We start from the raw sequence: 24,082 nt of genomic DNA on the forward strand, positions 1-24,082 counted from the left end.
AACAGACGCCTGTAATGACGAGCATCACGTTGAGTGATTGGGAGAGACAGGGGGGCCATCCTACCCACCCAGAGAGCGAGGCCAATTGTGCTCTCTCGGACTCTCGGCTACGGACGACCGCAGATCCCCAGAGCTGACAGTACATGGACTGAGGTGTCCCCACCTGCTCCCTGGGCGCCGTGGACAGGGCTTCCCACCACTCTGGGCAAGTGTGCTCACTGCCCCCTAGTATCAAAGCAATAAGCCATGAGAGGCCATGCATTACTGTGATTTGATCACAGGAAGGCTGTTCTAAAACCCCCTTCCCCATGATACAATCCCAGTAAAGCACGGTCTCCAGCGGCTTATCGCTTTTAGAAAACGGTAGCCAACATAAGCTATGATAAAATACACACTTTTTCAGAAAATAACGTTATTATTAATAATAATCGACATAAGCATTCTGCCAAGAAATGTAGTTCCTTCAGCATATGGTGTCCATGTCCTTCAACCATGGACCGCTGAAAGAGGAGAAGAACGTTTGGTCGACCTTTTTTTAACCACAATCTCATACTGGGCACCAATTCAGCGGAGCCTTCTTCTCACACTGGGTCTAATTCTCAGTCCCTGCTCCCTACACAGTGCACTATGGAGGAATTTCAATACTGGTTCCTGCAGCCCAACAGACAATAGTAATTTGGGATTCAGCAACATCTATACTCGATAAATGATGCACGATTTGGCTGAAGAGGCTAGAATTTCTAAACTTTCATAACTAGATATTAATCACAGAGTTATTTAGGCTGTTAGGTAACTAGTAGCCTGTTGGGTAGCTGACCAGCCTAGTTCTAGTTAAGAAAACGAGGCGCCTGCTGCTCAGGTTAAACAAAAAAAGCAGGGTCTTACTTCACCTGTACACCCAGTGGATCCTGCAAGCAGCATTAGAGCACAGTAAAGGGATTTTTAATGCTTAATTGAATTACATTGAATTCACTCTCATGTCGTTGAGCTCCTGCCCCCTAAAATGTCTGTGCAAGGCCCTGATTGCCAGATTTTACTGCTTCCTCTGACCACAGTATGCCTGATTCATCAGCTAATTAGCAAAGCCCTTCCAGAGTTTAACCGGTGGTGCACAGGGGAAGCATTAATGCAGTTTGCACCAACTGTTGGAAAATAGTGTTTTCTGTTCACCACAGTATTTTTTGGGTTGTCTATTCCTAAAGAACACATTCACTACACGCCCAGACATTTACCATCTCCCAACGAGAGCCTTTTGACCACCAGGGCTGGATAGGCCAGCTCACTGTCTGCAATGTGGGAGGTGTCAGCGGAGCAAAAGTTCAGGTTGTAGGAGAGCAGCCCGTGTGCGGGTGGCATGCTGGCCTTCTCCCTCGTGCCCTGGGGCTGTGAGGGTGGGGGGTAACGTGGGGTGAAGTTGAAGTAACCGTCTCCGGTCTGTACAGCGGGTGTGGAGCAGGGCCGCTGCCAGGGTCGACTGTAGCCTGGAGCTACACTGCCCCTCTCAGCCAGCGTGCCCAGAGTGCTAGTGATGGAGTAGGTGGCGTTAACGGGCGTGATGGGCACACTCGGGGTGGCAGTGGAGCGGGCTGCAGGGGTGCCAGTGGGGGTCAGCATGACTGTTGATGCCTCGTGGTCAGAGTCACCATCGGGTCGGACGCCACGTTTCTTCAGGATGGCCTCCAGGTTGTGCCGCAGGCCCGTGTGGGGGCTATCGTAGCTGCTGGACTGGAGCTTTGGGATCTGGAAGGGCGAGTTGGTCTCTTTGTCACGCCGCTGGATGGTTTGCAGCTTGCGGCAGATGCTGTCCACCGGGTTGTGTCGTCTCGGGGTCACTCCGATGTCCATGCTGGAGAGGGTGGGGGGAGAAAGAGCTGATCTGGAACAGAAGAGACAGAGCGGAGCACGTGAGCCTCTCAGAATAGCAAACCTGCTCACCCACAGCACTCGTTTGACTAAAAAAACAAGCCAGGCTAATCTCAAGTTACATGCAAACGTTTATTTGATAAGCTATTTCTTTGAGAGAGGTGTTTGTTTAGAAGAGGTCATGTTTTATTACAACCAAGACAAACCACGAAACTTACAGAACTTGAACTTGGGCCTTGCTTCAACCCTTTCCTTTTTAAACATACACTAGCCAACGGCTGGACAATGAAAATATTTATTGTTATAGTGATAAATTACGTAACTGTCACAACTCAGATAGCAAGCATACCCACCGGTCAGGCGTAACATCATGACCACCTCCTCATTTCTACGCTCACTGTCCACTTTATCAGCTCCACTTACTGTATAGCTGGTCTTTGTAGTTCTACAGTTACAGACTGTAGTCCATCTGTTTCTCTGATACTCTGTTACCCTGTTCTTCAGTGGTCAGGACCCCCATGGACCCTCACAGAGCAGGTACTGTTTGGGTGGAGGATTATCACTGACGTGGTGGTGGTGGGTTAGCGTGTGTTGCGCTTGTATGAGTGGATCAGACACAGCAGTGCTGCTGGAGTTTTTAAACACTGTGTCCACTCACTGTCCACTCTATTAGACACTCCTACCTTGTCGGTCCACCTTGTAGATGTAAAGTCAGAGACGACAGCTCATCTGCTGCTGCACAGTTTGTGTTGGTCATCCTCTAGTCCTTCATCAGTGGTCACAGGACGCTGCCCACATGACGCTGCTTGTTTGATAATCTATTCTCAGTACAGCAGTGACATTGAGGTGTTTAATCTCCAGCAGCACTGTTGTCTGATCCACTCAGACCAGCACAACACACACCAACACGCCAATTTTGTCTAACACTCTGCTTAACCACTGGTGGGCCGCCCATTAAACCACCAGAGGACCATCAGCGGGCCAACAGTGCCCCACCATCCTCCTGCTGTCCTCGAATATGCTTCCATGTCCATATTATAGATGCATTATCAGTACGTAAGGAACACTGACCAAGTCCATATTTCATTACAAAGAGTGAGAGGATTAAAACCTAATGGTGTTGCACTGTCCAGCCACTGGTCAGCCACTGGTTAAACCATTAGGATTCTTTACATTCTGATCTCACCCCATCAAAAAATCCAAAGACAAAACCATCAGGAACAAACAGACACTTAATGGTTTCTATTGTTTTGTTTCAGCCCTGTTTAACTGGAACGAGTGCAGTGCGGTTGATATCACTACTCGGTTTAACATTCAGGGTTTTTTTCTTATTTTTATCTGTTCCAACTTTTCAGATGTCGGAAATAATGAATTCCATAACCTACATTGCACAAGTGGTCACATTGGGCTCTTGGCTCTAGGCGAGGTTAGCATCTGTGCTAATCGGCTAGCTATACAAACTTTGCAATTAATAATAATAATAATAATAATAATAATAATAATAATAATAATAATAATAATAATAATAAATGTATATAGCACCTTTCCCAAACCCAAGGACGCTTTACATCATATACAAAAACAGAACAAAAATGAAGACTACAGAGAGGGAAAAAGGAAGGTTTTTAGCAGGGATTTGAAGGAAGAGCAATTCCGAAGAGTGGAAGGTAGAGAATTCCAGAGTTTGGGGGCAGCAGCACTGAAAGATCTGCCACCCGTACTAGAAAGCCTAGTTGAGGGAAGTGTGAGGAGCCCAGCATTAGAAGATCGGACAGCAGGAGAGGGACAGTTTAAAGAAACGAGATCAGAAAGGAATGTCGGAGCCGGACCACATAAAGCCTTGAAGGTAAGAAGAAGGACTTTGTACTTGATCCTAGAACCAACAGGAAGCCAACGCAACTGTGGGCAGCTGAGCTGTAGTGCCTTTCACGTTGTTGGTGCTCGCTGTGTAGACTTTAGCATGGTAACTAGCAAGCCAGCAGAATACTGAAGTTTTAGCTGATGGAGAAACAGGAGTACAGCTTGCTGCCTTCAGTCACGCGTGAACAGAGCCAATCCAAAGTTCTGGTTCTGACCATTAAACTTTTTTTTTTTTAAAGTATCTTGTAAACATCTTTACCCACCGCTATTTTTCAGGTTTGAAAAGGGAAACGTGTCCGGCTGCAATCATTTCTGGACGAGTTCTGCTGAAATGTGTCCCTCGTGTTCACTCCATCCCTTCAAGGGCTGATCTAACAAACCTCACTTGAGCTCATAAAGTAATGGAAAGACCCTTAAAGTGGCCAAGTGGACGAGGGCATCTTAAAAATGCCCCGAAACGGGAATTTCACATCAAAATAAAGAAACTACTAGTGTGAATTCAGGTGTTACCTGCTCCAGCTGTACACTCTACAAAACATGGTTCTTCAAGGGTTCTTTAGAAAAGGAAATTGTTCTATTTAGAACCAACTTGTGGGCCACATCTTTGCTTTCTTCTGGCCCAGTATATGCCGTGTCCTAAGCCCAGATCTGGCCCACACACTATAAAGCGAGAAGAACCAAAGGAAATGGCCCAAATCCGGCCCAACTACATTGTTGGTTCACAACATTCACGGAGAATTGTCTTACAAATGTAGACATGAGGCAAAATGAGATGAGGCTGTCCAGGTTCTGGCCCTATTCTGGCCCCATGCCACGTCTACCCAGCAGCCAACCAGCACTCACATAAGAAAGCCAGAATCGGCCCAAATCCGTCTGCTCTCTGGGTTTATGATTAAATGGTTCTTTACATTGATGGAGAAGGTGTTGTAAATGGTTCTATAAAGCACCAGTAAGGGTTCTTCTACTGTAACAAGCTTGACATCATAAAAATAGAAGAACTCTTTCTGGTGCTACATAGAACCACATACAACACATTCGCCTCCAATCTGAAGAACCTTTTTGCCACGCGAAGAACCATTTGAAGCATGCAAATGGTTCCATACAGGCCCTACTAAAGAACCCTTGAAGAACCAGCTTTTTTAGTTTAGTTAGCGGTTTCTTACTACTAAAAGCACAATAAATGGCTTTTAACATTCAGGGTTGACAATCTCTGCGTCCCATATTCTCTCTTTTTAAACTCCACACATTGCAAATAATCATATCTCTGCAAGTGAAGTTACCTTAAATCTAGTCTATATATCTACAGATATAATTTTATTAAGTAAAATATCCACAATGTTGGCAGATAATCATGCATATTTTAAGAAATACACTTGAAACAAGCTAAAATGATCTACTGAGCTCATGTTACTCAATAAAATTACTCAAAACATCTAGAACCAAGTTAAACAACCTTAAAATCCCTACAACCATCTCAAAAAGAGAAATATCAGATGTTTAACCAAGATTCAACATGATCACTTGCTCGGATATCATTTATGGCATATGGCGTCCTGAACTGCTGTGATGACCATTTGTTTTAAACTACTTATCTCCACTTACCTTCACGTAAGGGACTTGATGACCTCAGTGAAATGCCAGGCTGACCTCTATCTTTCACACTTATCTGATAGCTGAGCCTAAAGCAGACATTAAACAGCAAAGTGAAGGTGAGCCAAACTGCACCAACCCAGCACCAAAGCGCCGCCTCAGGAACTGGCTGTGGCTTTTTCCTCGATGATCTTCTGAAACTGCCTTCACTGAGCAATAACAGCGCCAGATGCTGAAAGTTGGAGATGGTAATATCTCAGACACACCTGTCTTAGTTTAAAAGGACCAACTCGTCTGGACTCACTGGTAAAACTAGGCCCAGAGGCCATGCAGGCTCATATGGCTATAAAAACGTGCACACTGCCCCTGTGTGGTTATTAAAGTCATTGCACCCATCAGGAGCTCTGTAATGATAGTTATAAAGGGGTTGGAACTGGACAAATAGTATTATTCAGTTCTAAACAGGCAGGAGATTCAGATCAATCAGTGCAAAGACTAACCGACTTCAAAACAGCTTCCTCCCACAGGCAGTCAGATACTGATACGTCCCTCCTCCCTCCCTTCCCTAAGACTAACACTAAGGCCCAGTCTCATTTCACCCCTCGCCCTAGCACTTAGTCCTTAGCCCTCTGTTTCGCACGTTCACGTGTAGGGGTATGGTGCCCCAATTTTTGTTGAGATAGTGGGGGAGGGTGAAGTGTTGGGGCTACATGGCCCTCCAAACGGAGGTTTATCAGAGACTCCAAACAGAGAAATATGAGAAAAGGCGAAAAACCGGCAAGACGGCTGAACAAGAGACCAAATGTGAGAATTTTCTCTGTTAAAAATTATGATAACCACTGTTTTATCTTAGCTTAGTGTCGTTTCAGGGTATTCTGGTCCTTTTCTTCATAACAAGCTTAAAAAATCTCTGTTCCACCTTAAATAGTCTGGCAGTTCTGACGCCTGAAGCCCCAGAATGAAACTGCTGCAGTATTTAAGGTGGAACGGGAAAATTCAAGCAAGAATCTGTCTGTCTGTCTGTCTGTCTGTCTGTCTGTCTGTCTGTCTGTCTATCTATCTATCTATCTATCTATCTATCTATCTATCTATCTATCTATCTATCTATCTATCTGTCTGTCTGTCTGTCTGTCTGTCTATCTATCTATCAGTTTTTCTGTCTGTCTATCTATCTATCTATCTATCTATCTATCTATCTATCTATCTATCTATCTATCTATCTATCTATCTATCTATGTCTGTGTCTCTCTGTCTATCTATCTATCTATCTGTCTGTCTGTCTGTCTGTCTGTCTATCTATCTATCTGTCTGTGTCTGTCTATCTATCTATCTATCTATCTATCTATCTATCTATCTATCTATCTATGTCTGTGTCTGTCTGTCTATCTATCTATCTGTCTGTCTGTCTGTCTGTCTATCTATCTGTCTGTGTCTGTCTGTCTATCTATCTATCTATCTATCTATCTATCTGTCTGTCTGTCTGTCTGTCTGTCTGTCTGTCTGTCTGTCTGTCTGTCTGTCTGTCTGTCTGTCTGTCTGTCTGTCTGTCTATCTATCTATCTATCTATCTGTCTGTCTGTCTGTCTGTCTGTCTGTCTGTCTGTCTGTCTGTCTATCTATCTATCTATCTGTCTATCTATCTATCTATCTGTCTGTCTGTCTGTCTGTCTGTCTATCTATCTGTCTGTGTCTGTCTATCTATCTATCTATCTATCTATCTATCTATCTATCTATGTCTGTGTCTCTCTGTCTATCTATCTATCTATCTGTCTGTCTGTCTGTCTGTCTGTCTGTCTGTCTGTCTATCTATCTATCTGTCTGTGTCTGTCTATCTATCTATCTATCTATCTATCTATCTATCTATCTATCTATCTATCTATCTATGTCTGTGTCTGTCTGTCTATCTATCTATCTGTCTGTCTGTCTGTCTGTCTATCTATCTGTCTGTGTCTGTCTGTCTATCTATCTATCTATCTATCTATCTATGTCTGTGTCTCTCTGTCTATCTATCTATCTATCTGTCTGTCTGTCTGTCTGTCTGTCTGTCTGTCTGTCTATCTATCTATCTGTCTGTGTCTGTCTATCTATCTATCTATCTATCTATCTATCTATCTATCTATCTATCTATCTATGTCTCTGTCTGTCTGTCTGTCTGTCTGTCTGTCTGTCTATCTATCTATCTGTCTGTGTCTGTCTATCTATCTATCTGTCTGTGTCTGTCTGTCTATCTATCTGTCTATCTATCTGTCTGTCTGTCTGTCTATCTAAAATAAAAAACAGTTAATTGGCTCATTATTCCTATGAGAGTTATGTGTTGTCCAGTCTGAATGTCCTAAGGTGCCAAAGTTTACTGCGAATCTTTGAAAAGAACAAATATGCAATTACTTTGTTTTTTTTTTGCAATGTATATGTTATTATTCACTGTAAATATCGTTCACCACAGATTTTGCAGGCTCATCTCTTTCTTCCCAGGGACCTGTGTTTCTTGGGACCTCTGCTGCTGGGGCACTTTATTTGCTCACTGAAGTGTCCAGGAAACCGTGCTGTGTTTCCAGAGCCCCGTGTTCCCCAGAGCCCTCTGTTCCCTCATTACGGTTTTCCAACAAAGAACTCTGTCTTCCTGCGGCTCCGTGTTTGCTGCCTCAGTCATGACTCCATTTACAAATGTGCATGCTTAGATATTATAGCGCATGTTTAGTGAACAATATGAATAAAGTGAAATAATAATATGAAAATAATGAGATTCAGTTGTATTTCCCCATTAAAGGTCCCATAGCCTACATTTTTCTTGCATTGTAGTTTTTCCCCCTGAGATCCACTTATAATGTTAACAGTATTTAAATGTTTTATGTTAAAAAAAAACAATAATTATTCATTTCAACCTGAACATCTTCCAACCTCTATGTACTCCATAGAATTAAGCAGGCTGTTTTATGTACTGCACCTTTAAGACTGATATATGTAAAATGAGCTCCACTGCGGTTGAGCGCCTTGTACTGCATCTCATTTACAAAGCAGGCTGAAACACTCCTTATAACAGAGCTAAACACACACACACACACACACACACACACACACACACACACACACACACACACACACACACACACACACACACCTTGCTAGTAAAAGGCTGGACCCCCTTTTGCCTTCAGAACTGTCTTAATTCTTCATGTCAGACTTTCAACAAGGTGTTGGAAACGTTCCTCAGAGATTCTGGTTGGTTATTTGAGTTCCTGCTGCCTTTTTATCATCTGGAACCAGTCTGCCCATTCTCCTCTGACCTCTCACATCAACAAGGCATTTTCGTCCACACAACTGACCGCTCACTGGATATTTCCTCTTTTTCGGACCGCTCTCTGTAAACCCTAGAGATGGTTGTGTGTGAAAATCCCAGCAGATCAGCAGCTTCTGAAATACTCAGACCAGCCCGTCTGGCACCAACAACCACGCCACGTTCAAAGCCCCTTAAATCCCCTTTCTTCCCCGTTCTGATGCTCGGTCTGCACTTCAGCAGGTCGTCTTGACCACCTCTACATGCCTGAATGCAGTGAGTTGCAGCCGTGTGATTGGCTGATTAACTATTTGTGTTAACAAGCAATTGAGCTAGTATTACCTAATAAAGTGGCAGGTGAGTATATGTGTATATATATACATATATATATATATATATATATATATATATATATATATATATATATATATATATATATATATATATATATATACATATATATAAGGGAACGATTCAGTTTTGCATGAGACTGGCCCTTTAAAAGACACTCGCACCTTTCAATGGAAAAGAATCAGAATCTATCCAGTAAAAATCTGTACCTGATTTTATGTGAACCACAAATTATTAACAACATTGCGAAACCTTCCCAGGGCTGGCCTTCATGCTAACAGTGGAGTCTTTTAGCACGGTCTCAATGACTTCTACCCTCCATTTCATTGTTTCTGCCCCATTTCCCCTTCTGAGAATCCTCAGTGCAGCCTTAAGAGCCATTACATCACTGTATTGCATCAGGTTAGTCATTGGAGCAGTGAGGGATCACCATAAATATAGATTTCAAGAGTTGGTTTTGCCTGGAAATCAGTCTAATTTTTCAAACAACACCCATTTTGTCCATTACTTAATATTTCAGAAATCTGGCATTTGATTTGCTGTGTGTGAACTGGGCCCTGTGTAGTAAACTGCTGCCTCTGTTGTACGTCTTACACTTAAATCACACCACACTTAAAGCAGACAAAGCAACTTTATGGCTAAGTTTATATCTGGTCGTGTGCACAGGTTTGGGCTCCACTTTACTGGAGAAGGAAAAAACATGCTTTACTTTTAATGTAAGTCAATGGAACCAGACTTTTTTCCAAGTGTTTTTGGTTCATTTCTTTTAGTCCATTCATGATGAAATGTACAAACCATGTGAAAGGTAACAGGTATTTTCAAATGACATCAAAAACTGAAAAACGGCAAACATGGAGATACGAGGTTTTCTTCCGACAGCAACGACACCAGCAAATAAGTTGAATTTGTGCAGTAAAATTGTCAGTTTGTCCCTCTGTAGAGGATTTTAAATAAGCTCCAAACATGTAATTTGACCAGGAGTGTTCAAACATTTGCATACGACTGTATTATGATGTTGTATTTTTGCCATATCGCCCTTTTGTTGCCACACAGAGCATTTAGTGCCCTCTGCATTTGTCCTAATACACATATTATTGGTTCATTCATTCATTCATTCATTCATTCATTCATTCATTCATCATCTGAGCTGCTTATCTTCCTGGGTCACTGGGGGTGCTGGAGTCTATTCCAGATCATTGGGTGGAATACAGGAAACACCCTGGATGGGTTGCCAGTTCATCACAATGCAGAACTGTCTTAATTCTTCGTGTCAGACTTTCAACAAGGTGTTGGAAACGTTCCTCAGAGATGCTGGTTGGTTATTTGAGCTCCTGCTGTCTTTCTATCATCTGGAACCAGTCTGCCCATTCTCCTCTGACCTCTCACATCAACAAGGCATTTTCGTCCACACAACTGACCGCTCACTGGATGTTTCCTCTTTTTCGGACCGTTCTCTGTGAACCCTAGAGATGGTTGTGTGTGAAAATCCCAGCAGATGAGCAGTTTCTGAAATACTCAGACCAGCCCGTCTGGCACCAACAACCACGCCACGTTCAAAGCCCCTTAAATCCCCTTTCTCCCCCGTTCTGATGCTCGGTCTGCACTTCAGCAAGTCGTCTTGACCACCTCTACAGGCCTAAATGCACTGAGCTGCGGCCGTGTGATTGGCTGATTAGCTATTTGTGTTAACAAGCAATTGAGCAGATAAGGTGGCCGGTGAGTGTACATTCACACACACACACACACACACACACACACACACACACACACACACACACACACAGAGAGACACATGCACATGCACACACACACACACACACACACACACACACACGCCTGGGAGCAATTTAGTGGTTAACTGGCCTGACTCCATGTGTTTGGATTGTGGGAGGAAACCCGCACAGACACGGGGAGAACATTCAAACTCCACACAGACCTTATTGGTTTAAGCCTTGTGTGGTGTTCAGGTCTGTGAGACCTGCTTTCATTGTTCACCAAAAGAAAAAATTACGTGGTTTATTATTATTTCAGCCTCAGATTCTTGGTCTTTGCTCATTTTCTGTGAAGGACATGGACAGGCTGCTGACTGGCTACAGCTGCTAAAGGAGAACCCTACGCTGGACACTCATGATATTTTAAACATCTGATATTTTTACATAAATTGTTATGGTTGTATTGATTTGAATAAGTAGTAATGTTGGTCCACCAGACCAGCAAACACATCAACGCCACACAAGGGTTAAAGAGCTCTAAATGTATTACACTGACAGTGGTAGCAGCAAAGTGCAGTCATTCAGTATCAAATGTCTAAGCTGTGCTGTTGCATCACTGTTGACCGGAGGAAAAAGGCCACTGTGACTTGTCAAAAAACAGTTTGCATCACAATGTTAGCTGATTAACTCACTGAGATGAGAGTGGCCAAGCGCAAATGCATTTCTATTGTGAAATCATTGTCCTGTTCTTAACGTATCAGTTTGAGATATGAGGAGCCGAGGGATAGAGCAGCAGGAACAGGTATGACCCTGATTTAGCTAAAGCTGATTGGTCAACCTCCATTCCTCTCAGAAATAGGTACGAAGGTACTAAACTGTCACTGAGGCAGTCCTCCTCTTATCACTGAGGTGGGACCCTCAAGGCTCCATCTCAGTGCCTTTAGTCAGGGGACATAACTGAACCATAATCTACTGAAATGATCTGTTCTAAGCTGGACTGACTCCACACACCCCGCCTCGCCTCGCCTCCAGCCTTTTATTCTACTGCTCTGTTTTAAAACATTCGGTTATGAAAAGGTACAAATACCAACGTTTCACCTGGTGAAACTGATCTAAGCTCCACAATCAGACCTTAGAACCACTGTAGAACCTTTGAGGGAACATTTACACTGTTTGTACCTTCATGTACAGAACCTTCATTTCTAACAGTGTAGAATAGTGACTATAATTGCTCTGACTTCTCTATTACTCATACAGAGAGTCGCTTGGACTGCCTACTGTTACTCTATAACTGATAAATAAAGCACATCTCTACTGTTAACCCACATTAACTTCACTCTTACAGATGTAGTCCTGATAAAAATGTCTATTTTTGCATAAAAAAGAATATGATTGGGGTGAGAGGGGGGCATGTGAGTGAGATGTTGAGAAAGGGCCGTGCATGTTGTCTATAGGATCTTATTTTAAGTAAAACGTTTAAGCAACAGAACCTGAGAGGGAGTGTTTTATCATGAAATATCATCCCGGCTCTGATCTGGTGTCCGCAGATCATCACAGCCGTGATGTTATTGGTGATAACTCCCTCCTCGAGTGTCTCTACTGCTTTAATACAGCAGTTAAATAAATACAGTAAGAAATGAATAAACTGGCCGTGAACGCGGCGTTTAATATGTTTTAATGTTCAGCTCCTTCCTCCTAATTATAGCTCCTTAACGAGCAGCTTGTTGCTGCATCAGAGTAACGAGCTCCGCCCACTCGCTGCTCAGCCGGCAGTTCGTTCTCCAGCCCCTTACACTAAATTCCCAAACTGTCGTCACCACTGAGCAGCTTTTCAGTCGGCAGCTGTGACAGAAGAACAGCTGAACAACCTGGAATCAGCCAGAAATGAACCCGACACCATTCGCCAAACGTGTCTGATCTTCAGAGTCGGACCAAATCAGACTGAGCCGTAAAACTGACCCAATATCAGGTTCAGCTCAGTTTGGTCAGTTTCTCCAGATCAGTATTAATGTTGTTTTGTTCCAGCCGGTCTGTAAAGCTTCTTACAGCCCGTTTAGTTTGGCGAATGGTGTTGGGTTCATTTCTGGCTGATTCCAGGTTGTTCAGCTGTTCTTCTGTCACAGCTGCCGACTGAAAAGCTGCTCTGTGGAGACGACAGTATATATATAGTGATTTTCTGGATGTTGGTGTGTTTGTTTACCCATTTCCAAGCCTCTCCTCGAGGAAGTCCAGTATTATATGTAGTTAAAAAGCAGCTCCTGGTTTGACCAATCAGTGCTCAGTAAATTGAGCTCATGATGTCATTGATGATATTAACGAGTCTCTGTGGCGGCTGTGAAGGTGTCCAGGAAAAATATGGACCCGAGAAATTCTTGTTACTATTTATTGTTTTTCTGTTTATTTGAATTATGAATACGACTTTATTCTAATGTATATTGTGATAAACTCACTGCTGAGGTCAACTGGTTAAAACTTTGCTTAGACGCCTAAAACTTTCGCACAGTGCTGTATGTACAACTAAAAAAAGCACCTTACATGATGTTTATAAGTTATCACAGCATAGGAATATGTGAATAATTCAATCTGACAAAAACATCAGACAGAACCTTATGATTCCAGGAGGATACTGAACTCCAATTTTGTCCTTTTTAATTTGAAAATGCCTGTTTTGCTGAGCATGGTGTGTAAATTTCATGATGGATGGACCAAACGAAACATCCCAAAACTGCTCTGAAAGACGTCTGGTTCCATTGACTTACATTAAAAGTAAAGTAGGTTTTTTCCTTCTCCTGTAAAGTCGCCGTTTTTGAGATACGAGGTTTTGTTCTAACCGCAGTGGCATGCAATATCGATTAAATGTTACTGCCATTAATCCTTTGACCTGTTTCATAGCCATTGCTGTGCTAGATATGGACAGTTATTCAGTAATCAATCAATACGTTACACAATATTCTGTGCGCACATGGACACATGAAATACAGTCCATGCATTTTAGTTCAACAAGTTGCAGTTTCACCCAAGTTTTATTTAGATCCCCGGAGCAGCTCTGGTTTCACCAGCTCCCAGTACACTGTAACACCGTGTTCCCATCTTCAGATGTTTGTACAGCTGCTTTAGTGTAATATTGGCACATTCACAGCTCTCGATTAAGGACAGAGTGTCCTTAATAGCAAACTCTATGTGCTATGTACAGGATTTAGATAATAATAGTAATAATAATAAATAATAATGAATAAAACTAAATTAATGAATTAATCCCCAAAATCATTGTCCACTTTATCAGCTCCACTTACTGTATAGCTGCACTCTGTAGTTCTACAGTTACAGACTGTAGTCCATCTGTTTCTCTGATACTCTGTTACCCTGTTCTTCAGTGGTCAGGACCCCCATGGACCCTCACAGAGCAGGTACTGTTTGGGTGGTGGGTCATTCTCAGCGCTGCAGTAACACTGACGTGGTGGTGGTGTGTTAGTGTGTGTTGCGCTGGTGCAAGTGGATCAGACACAGTAGTGCTGCTGTGACCAACATGAACTGTGCAGCAGCAGATGAGCTGTCGTCTCTGACTTTACATCTACAAGGTGGACCGACGAGGTAGGAGTGTCTAATAGAGTGGACAGTGAGTGGACACAGTGTTTAAAAACTCCAGCAGCACTGCTGTGTCTGATCCACTCGCACCAGCACAACACACACTAACACACCACCACCACATCAGTGTCACTGCAGTGCTGAGAATGATCCACCACCCAAATAGTACCTGCTCTGTGAGGGTCCATGGGGGTCCTGACCACTGAAGAACAGAGTATCAGAGAAACAGATGGACTACAGTCTGTAACTGTAGAACTACAGAGAAACTATACGGTCAGTGGAGCTGATAAGATGGACAGTGAGCGTGGTCAGAATGTTATGACCGGTGTTTACATGTTTGCACAATCATTATCTTACACATGTAGCGTTTTTTGACGCATTATCATGATAATATGGTAAACCGTGATAATAATGTTATATTGTTACATTTAATTAAATTTATATTTTATTTTTAGAGTCAACACATCTGTATTGTGTCCTTTTTAGCATCATCTCAATGATCAAATGAAAGAATGTAAGCATAGCTCATCGTTTATAACTCGGAATTCATGCCCAGGTCTACCCGGGTGTTAAGATGTGTGTCTCTAATTGCTCGTTTTAGTTTTGGGGGTGGGGTGAACTTTAGCCTACTGTCCTCAAATTACAGAGCTCAAGAAACAAAAATAAGGTGGTGTGCAGGTGAATGACGGGTTTTGAGTAAGAGGGGTGTGTACATGAAATAACAATTGTGCTTACGTTCTTTAGTCTGGATGTTAAAGTGGTGCTTAAAAAGGGCTCAATATATGTGGATGTAAGTATAAGAAGGCATGTTGACATAAAAATGTAACGTTTCTTTGTAAATTTTAACGATTTACGGTATTATCATCATCAGTAATGTGTTGCTGGTGGTTAAACAGTCTTGTGCATTACATATATACGAACACACGCACAGAGAAAGAGAGAGACAGAGAGGTTTAAACATGTACATATGCATATATACATAGAACTTTGACATGTATACAATCAAAAGTACACATAAATACAGCAGCATGGTGGTGTGGTGCGTAGCGCTGCTGCCTCCCAGGGAGGAGGGCTTGGGTTCGAATCTCCAGCCGGGCGACCGGAGTCCTTTCTGTTTGGACATGCTGAATTGCCCCTAGGTGGGAATGTGTCTGCCTGCCCTGTGATGGACCTGTCCAGGTGTGTCCTGCCTTTTGGCCAAAGACAGGTGGGATAGGCTCCAGCATAACCCAGAAGGAGCAGCTGCTTTGATGTGTGTGTGTGTGTGTGTGTGTGTGTGTGTGTGTGTGTGTGTGTGTGTGTGTGTGTGTGTCTATATATATATATATATATATATACACACACACTATGTATATATAGTCCTTTTTAGCGTCCCCTCATTATGCAAATGAAGGAGTGTACACATGCTTCATTATTCATAATCCATGCCCACGCCTTCCAAGCGTTAGAATATGAGCATCTCTAATTACATGGCCGGTTTAGCTGTGGGGGTGGGGGTTAATTTTAGCCCACTGTGGTCGAATTACGGCTCTCAAGGAAACAGAATAAGACTCCGGCCTCTTTTTGTGCGAAGCAATGTAATAAAGGATTGCACAAGAACACGTGACTAAAATTAAACACAGATGGAAGGCATGGAGCAGACACGTGGCCGAAAAGAAACGGGAATTATTCATATGAATAATAATGAATATTTAATTTATTGCTGACGAAGCTTTGCACGCCGAGGACGAAGTTCTTGTTCGAACTGTCCCGATCCACCTTAAATGCCGCAGCGGTGGCATTCGGGCGCCTCGGCCGCAGGAATGCAACTGAGGCACCGTTTAAGGTGGAACGAAAGAGAAGCTCACTTCCAGCTTTACACGCCCCTTTGTGTTGCTTCACGGCTCTGTTATCCGTTTAAGAAGCGTTGCTGCCACAGAACTCCTAAGAATGCAGCGCTGAGGTTGATAATGCTTAATCTGTAAAAGGCGCTTTAACTACACTGCTCTCTCTTTCATTCTCTCTCTCTCTCTCTTTCATTCTCACTCTCTCTCTATTTCTCTCTCTCTCTCTCTCTCTCTTTCATTCTCTCTCTCTCTCTATTTCTCTCTCTCTCTATTTCTCTCTCTCTCTCTTTCATTCTCTCTCTCTATTTCTCTCTCTTCCTCTCTCTCTCTTTCATTCTCACTCTCTCTCTATTTCTCTCTCTCTCTCACTCTCTTTCATTCTCACTCTCTCTCTCTTTCATTCTCTCTCTCTCTCTCTTTCATTCTCACTCTCTCTCTATTTCATTCTCACTCTCTCTCTATTTCTCTCTCTCTCTCTCTCTTTCATTCTCTCTCTCTCTCTCTTTCATTCTCACTCTCTCTCTATTTCTCTCTCTCTCTCTCTCTTTCATTCTCTCTCTCTCTCTATTTCTCTCTCTCTCTCTCTCTCTCTCTTTCATTCTCACTCTCTCTCTATTTCTCTCTCTCTCTCTTTCATTCTCTCTCTCTATTTCTCTCTCTTCCTCTCTCTCTCTTTCATTCTCACTCTCTCTCTATTTCTCTCTCTCTCTCACTCTCTTTCATTCTCACTCTCTCTCTATTTCTCTCTCTCTCTTTCATTCTCTCTCTCTATTTCTCTCTCTCTGTCTCTTTCATTCTCACTCTCTCTCTTCCTCTCTCTTTCATTCTCACTCTCTCTCTTTCATTCTCTCTCTCTCTCTCTCTCATTCTCTCTCTCTCTCTCTTTCATTCTCACTCTCTCTCTTTCTCTCTCTCTCTTTCATTCTCTCTCTCTTTCATTCTCACTCTCTCTATTTCTCTCTCTCTCTTTCATTCTCTCTTTCTCTCTCTTTCATTCTCACTCTCTCTATTTCTCTCTCTCTTTCATTCTCACTCTCTCTTTCTCTCTTTCATTCTCACTCTCTCTAGTTCTCTCTCTCTTTCATTCTCTCTCTCTCATTCTCACTCTCTCTCTATTTCTCTCTCTCTCTGTCTCTCTTTCATTCTCACTCTCTCTCTTTCTCTATTTCTCATTCTCTCTCTCTCTCTCTCTCATTCTCTCTCCCTCTGTCTTTCTCATTCTCTCTCTCTCATTCTCTCTCTCTCTCTCTCTCTCTCTCTCTCTCTCTCTCTCTCTCTCTCTCTCTCTCTCTCTCTCTCTCTCTCTCTCTCTGTATATCTCAGCAATGGCGAGTGCAACAGCAGCCCCCGCGCGCTCCGCAGCAACCGCGCGCGCGCCACGTCTCGAGGTAAAACAGCTCGCGCCGCTCTCTTCATATAAATACCGCTCGTAGCGAAGATAACGGTCGGTCGCTCTGCCTCACAAACCTCCGAGATTAGGCGGATTAGTGGAAGCTTTCCTGGCGTGTTTGCGTCCCAACGCTGTCCTCAGTGTGGCCGGGAATGCTTCTTTTCTGTCTGACCGTGTTTCTGGGTAAAATGATGCGTGTTGTGCGACGTTTTCGCTCAGTGTGTGGGCTACGTTAGGTTAGCCCGCGCCGTGCGGTAGCCGCGCTTAGCCGCTTGTTTTCTCGGCGCATTTCGATCATTTTTCACCTCACAGAAGACCTTCAGATGCCCTGCGAGGTGATGTACCCACGTGGTGTTCACCTAGAGGCATCATATAGGCAGCAAAGAACGCTAAATTGGTTGTAAGCTAGGTTATATTTTTCACACGTTATTCCATTCACTGTAATGCTAGTGAGGAGCTAGTTGGGCTGTTTTTAACGCTGTTGGACTTCAGGTCAGTACGTTACGTGGACAGATTTGATTTCAATGTCCGTTAAAGGGAAATGACACCAATTTTGCAAAATCTCTGAACAGTGCAGTCCTTGAGACACAAACGGGGTCATTCAGAGAGGTTTGGTGTGTAATGGTTCATTGTACAGACTCAGTGGTGGTGATAGGAACCAGACGTCCTGATGCCTGCAGTACAAGTATATAGTCATTTTATTAGCTATCCAAAACCAGTTTCTGAGTTTTAAAATAGTGGGAAGTTTGGAAAATAAGTTTTATGTGGGGACTCTTTTGCTTTATGATGCCCTATATGGACCCTCTGCCAAGAATGGGTTAAAATAAATAGATTAAATTACAAAATATACATTTTGTGATTTAACCAGTCGTGGGCTGGAGGTTAGGGAACCAGCCCTGTGACTGGAAGGTTGCCGATTTGATCCCCAGAGCATGACATGACGGTCCATGACAGGTGTCCTTGGGCAAGACACCTAACCTGGGTGCTGCAGATAAGGCTGCCCACCGGTGTGCTCACTGCCCGCCTAGTGTGTGTGCTCACCAGTGTGTATGTGGTGATTCACGCCACGGGTGGGTTAAATTCCGGAGGTGAAATTTCCCCGTTGTGGGACTAATTAGGGTCACTTAATCTTAATCCTAAAATGTCATGTAGGAACTTTCTGTGAGGAGCTTTTAGAGGTGGACGTCTGGTTCCTATCACCACCACTGTAAACAATTGAGTCAGCAAGTATCTCTAGAACAGCGTCTCGCACCAAACCACTCTGAGTGATTTTGTTGATGTATTGCCCATTTAGTTATACCGAAAATTGGAAAAAGTCAGTGGAGTTTCCCTGTAAAAGCTATAGTTTTATGCACCATTCCACTCATGGTGATGATAATGTTATACTAGAGAGGAGATGCAGCCAACATAGGCTATTCCAACCTAGTTAGGCTATTTTTAACGTTAGAAGACAGAGTGTCCTTTCATTACTGGAAAATGACACGTGTACAGTACATCTCAGTGTCCATTAAGCTTTTAGTGGCACTGCTTTCAAATAACCATACATGTTTTTACATTAAGTATTTGAAGTTAAGCCTAATAAAGAGCTGTGAATAGTGCCACGTTGAATATGGAGAGAGTCTGCACCTCACAGTGTGCACAGAAGTGTTGAATCTGAGTTTCTTGCTTTCCAGGGTGAAGAAGAGGACCTCGCATGCAATGATGTGTCTAACAGTGTTCCCAGTTTTAAGGTAACATCCTAATCCGTGTGTTTTGTAGACACTGTAAGGTTACCAGCCTATGCATACTTTATTATCCCCTTTTTACCCTGTTCTTCAGTGGTCAGGACCCCCATGGACCCTCACAGTTTGGGTGGTGGATCACTCTGGTGGTGTGTTAGTGAGTGTTGTGCTGGTCTGAGTGGGTCAGACACAGCAGTGCTGCTGGAGTTTTTAAACACTGTGTCCACTCAGTGTCCACTCTATTCTATCCTACCTTGTCCGTCCACCTTGTAGATGTAAAGTCACAGCACAGTTTGTGTTGGTCATCTTCTAGTCCTTCTTCAGTGGTCACAGGATGCTGCCCACAGGACGCTGTTGGCTGGATATTTTTGGCTGGTGGACTATTCTCAGTCCATTAGCGACACTGAGGTGTTTAAAAACTCCAGCAGCACTGCTGTGTCTGATCCACTCACACCAGCGCAACACACACTAACACATGACCACCACGTCAGTGTTACTGCAGTGCTGAGAATGACCCACCACCCAAATAGTACCTGCTCTGTGAGGGTCCATGGGGGTCCTGAGCACTGAAGAACAGGGTAACAGAGTATCAGAGAAACAGATGGACTACAGTCTGTAACTGTAGAACTACAGAGACCAGCTATACAGTAAGTGGAGCTGATAAGGTGGACAATGAACATAGAGACAAGGCGGTGGTCAGAATGTTACGCCTGACCGGTGTAAAGCTGATAACTGAGTTTACAGTGTTGATAATTATCAGTACTTGCCTGCAGCGGCAGCATTTTGACGTGTCAGCGGTGTGCCCAAATGATGGAAACCCTCCACTCCAGTGAACACAAGGGCTTCCCTGTTAGTTTCCCACTCCTTCACTGCATCCAAACCTAAACGTCCTCTTACAGGAACCGCTGACGGCAACGAGGCAGAATTCTTCGAGGAGATCTTTAAGCTGCCGTATTGTGAGAAAGTCCATCCGTGAGGTTTTTTTTATGGGGTTGGGATCTTCGGCTCCATTCCTGAAATCCACACCCCACCTTTCCGTTTGTAAGGACCTGGTCTCTGGCTAGAGGTCCTGGGTTGAGTATAAAGAGAATCCACTTTCTAAGATCTCTATAAGCCCTGTCAATCAAGCTTCCTCTCTGTGTTCTCCCTCCCCCCTTTCTGTGACTCAGGTGCGTGATTAGAGGACAGGAAGTGAAAGCTTTCGCATCACCTTAGTCACGCTGTCTGGGTAGTGTGTAGGAATGTGCAGTCACAGGTCATTATGCAAAGCCACGCCTCCCAGCCTGTTTCCTCGTCAGTGAATGGCTGTATAGGGTTGTATCGCCATAGATACGTATGTAATGTACATAGATATACATTCATGTACAAAACTTAAAAACTCTTGGATACATTTTTTCCTCAGGTGTCATATGTGCCTCTAACTGCCAGGTAGGTTAGGGATGGGAGTTAACTTTAGCCGACCGTCATCAAATTACAGAGCTCAAGAAACAAAAATAAGGGGGTGTACACATGAATAATGAGTTCTGAGTAAGAGGAAATTACATGAAACACATTACATGAATTACATTAAAGTACATGAAATTACAGTTATGCTTATGTTCTTTAGTTTGAATATTAAAGGGATGCTTAAAAAGGGCTCAATATATGGGAATCTAAATATAAGTAGGCATGTTGAAATAAAAAAACATGAAATAAAATGGAACTTAATTTAACAATATAGCATTTTATCATGATTTACAATATCACCGTCAATAATGTATTGCAGGTGATGATACAGTCTTGTGCTTTAAATACACACACACATAAAATATATATGTGCTGCTCTGTTTTTGACGTTTTTCACATAGTTTTGATATTTATGTTTTTGACATAATTTGAAGAAACCCGTTGTTCTTTACATTGTTTGTAAATTTCATGAAGAATAGAACAAAAAAGGCTGGTTCTATTGACTTACATAAAAGTAAAGTAGGTTTTTTCCTTCTCCTGTAAAGTTACCATTTTGGAGATACATACACACACACACACACACACACACACACACACTTTTCATAGAACAACACTATAGAAATGAAACTTGGATATAAGTTAAAGTGGTCAGTGTGCAGCTTGTATAGCAGTGCAGATTTACTGTCCTCTGAAAAGAACAACACACAGCCATTAATGTCTAAACAGCTGGCAGCACAAGTGAGTCCACCTCTCAGTGAACGTGTCCAGATTGGGCTCAAAGTGTCAATATTTAATGTGACCACCATTATTATCTAGCACCGCCTGAACCCTCTTGGGCATGGAATTCACCAGAGCTGCACAGGCTGCTACTGGAATCCTCTTCCACTCCTCCGTGATGACATCACGGAGCTGGTGGATGTTAGACACCTTGCGCTCCTCCTCCTTCTGCTTGAGGAGGCCCCACAGATGCTCAACTGGGTTTAGGTCTGGAGATGTACTTGGCCAGTCCATCACCTTCACCTTCAGCAAGGCAGTTGTCATCTTGGAGGTGTGTTTTGGGTCGTTATCATGTTGGAAAAATGCCTTGAGGCGCAGTTTCTGAAGGGAGGGGATCACGCTCTGCTTCAGAAGGTCATGGTACATGTTGGAATTCATGTTTCCCTCAATGAGCCGCAGCTCCCCAGTGCCGGCAGCACTCATGCAGCTCCAGACCATGATGCTACCACCACCATGCTTGACTGTAGGCAAGAGAAAGTTGTCTTGGTTCTCCTCACCAGGGCACCACCATGCGTGCTGGACACCATCTGAGCCAGACAAGTTTATGTTGGTCCACAGGACCTGGTTCACAGGAACTGGTTCTATTAATCCATGTTCTTGGACTGCTTGTCTTCAGCAAACTGTTTCCGGGCTTTCTTGTGCGTCAGCTTCAGAAGATTATTCCTTCTGGGACGACGGCCATGCAGACCGAGTTGATGCATTGTGTGGCGTATGGTCTAAGCACTGACAGGCTGATCTCCCACTTCTTCAACCTCTGCAGCAATGCTGGCAGCACTATTTTTTGAAGCCAACCTCTGGATATGATGCTGAACACATGGACTCAACTTCTTCGGTTGACCATGGTGAGGTCTGTTCCGAGTGGAACCTGTCCTGGAAAACTACTGTATGACCTTGTCCACCATGCTACAGCTCAGTTTCAGGGTATTAGCAGTCTTCTTATAGCCCAGGCCGTCTATGTGGAGAGCAACACTTCTATGTCTCACATCCTCAGAGATTCTTTACCATGAGGTGCCGTGTTGAATATCCAGTGGCCAGTGTGAGCGAATTGTACCCAAAACACCAAATTTAACAGCCCTGCTCCTCATTCACTCCTGGAACCTTGTAACTCTAACGAGTCACATGACACCAGGAGGGACGACGACACAATTGGGCATAATTTGGACACGTTCACTGTGAGGTGGACTCACTTGTGCTGCCAGCTATTTAGACATTAATGGCTTGTTGTTCTTTTCAGAGGACAGTAAATCTGCACTGCTAAACAAGCTGCACACTGACCACTTTAAGTTATATCCAAGTGTGTGTGTGTGTGTGTGTTCACATATATATATATATATATATATATATATATATATATATATATAGTGCACAGTTTCTATTTATTCTAAGATTAACATATAGGAATAAAAACAAAAGATGTATAATGCTTCCAAAATCCAAAATTCAGTAAATAAATAAACACAAGTATGCACTTTTTTCCACCTACAAAATCAAAATGTAATTTGACGTCCAAACTTTTGTAAACAACTTTAGATATAATAAGCAATATAGCTTTTGTTTTTTTTGTTTTTAAGCAATATGTTTTGGAAATTGTTACAGTGGGACAGATTACGCTTTGGTGGCCAGTTTACTTCGGGGCAGTGCCTAAGTATAGCTTATGTGTGGGAAACACTGCAGATGTGATATTTCAGTAGATAGAGTCACAGGAAAAGTCAATGAGAGGAGCTGATCCAAAAAAACAAACAGTGTACAGTAATTTTTTCCCGTACTGTGCTTTTCATCCATCATTTCTTTTCAGCAGGGCTGTCTGTTTCATGCAAGGTGTATAATTTGATTTGGGTAAAATTAAATGCCGTCAGTCCACCCACCTACAGCTGAGGCTAAAGCTGGACTGATGGCAGGGTAAATGGTCATCCAGGGCAATCGCAAGGTTCTGCTGGGATACTTTAGAACAAGGTGTAGTTGAGATGAACATAATGAAATAACTTTGGCAAAAGGTTTCATATGACATACGTTTCAGAGCCACTAGAGCTTTATAATGATTAATCTTTGATAATGACTACAGTAGTGAATATAAATTCTATCTGATCCATACACCGAGCTCAGGGATTGGCACTGTGGCTCTTTTACTGCCCTGTTGCGGCTGCATAGCAGAATTAGATTTGTAGATAAAAATAAAATAATCCTCCTTTACAGTAAATAAAGCTCTGCTGATCCTTCAACACAGTTTAACAGTAAATGATCTTAAACGCTGGAGTTAATGTAGAACTGCTGATTCACCCTTTAACCCTGAAGATCAGCGCAGACGGCTGGTCACCATAGCAACACAGACAACAGTCTCACCTGGATAGTAGCTAACAAAATGGCAAAGAGAGAGATTTAAGACGGACATCGATAATTTAGAGATTACTTATTTGCATTTATAAGCACTGATCTGGTTTCCTGATACGTTTAATCTGTAACGAGAAAATGTCAAACACTAAAAAGTCACAAAACTGAACTCACCTTCTCGTTTGAATTGTCCTGTTCCGCCTAAATGGCGAAGCAGTTACATTCTGGTGCCTCAGGCAACATTTAAGGTGGAACGGGAAAGCTTGAACAAGAAGTTGGAGAATGAGAAGCGACTTGAGCTTCGTAAAAAGTGGAGCATTGAGAGACATTTTACTTCTGTTTCACTTCTGAAGAAAAGT

At 43.0% G+C, this 24,082-nt stretch overlaps 2 protein-coding genes across 8 annotated transcripts in view; one reads left to right on the plus strand and one right to left on the minus strand.

Moving 5' to 3' along the window:
• The window catches only part of LOC108437957 (lymphoid-restricted membrane protein), a 78,927-nt gene extending 58,707 nt beyond the window's left edge, over positions 1 to 20,220 (minus strand). For 3 of the 5 annotated variants that reach the window (XM_037537714.1, XM_037537715.1, XM_037537700.1), the window contains exons 1-2: positions 5,326 to 5,432; positions 1,233 to 1,876 (exon numbers count right to left, since the gene is read on the minus strand). In XM_037537714.1, coding sequence (XP_037393611.1) covers positions 1,233 to 1,845 — 613 coding nt within the window. In that variant the 5' untranslated portion in view covers positions 1,846 to 1,876; positions 5,326 to 5,432. Of the gene's footprint in view, positions 1 to 1,232; positions 1,877 to 5,325; positions 5,433 to 5,452; positions 5,592 to 19,939 lie in introns of those variants that run through there. The other 2 variants (XM_037537703.1, XM_037537706.1) reach the window with 2 other exon arrangements.
• Positions 17,309 to 24,082, plus strand: part of bcat1 (branched chain amino-acid transaminase 1, cytosolic) — a 30,052-nt gene continuing 23,278 nt past the window's right edge. Inside the window, exons 1-2 of one of the 3 annotated variants that reach the window (XM_037537725.1) lie at positions 17,309 to 17,449; positions 19,125 to 19,181. In XM_037537725.1, the coding sequence (XP_037393622.1) occupies positions 17,387 to 17,449; positions 19,125 to 19,181 (120 nt within the window). In that variant the 5' untranslated portion in view covers positions 17,309 to 17,386. Of the gene's footprint in view, positions 17,450 to 17,495; positions 17,787 to 17,924; positions 17,944 to 19,124; positions 19,182 to 24,082 lie in introns of those variants that run through there. The other 2 variants (XM_037537728.1, XM_037537731.1) reach the window with 2 other exon arrangements.

Source organism: Pygocentrus nattereri, chromosome 1 (assembly GCF_015220715.1).
Source record: "Pygocentrus nattereri isolate fPygNat1 chromosome 1, fPygNat1.pri, whole genome shotgun sequence".
Taxonomy (NCBI): Eukaryota; Metazoa; Chordata; class Actinopteri; order Characiformes; family Serrasalmidae; genus Pygocentrus; species Pygocentrus nattereri.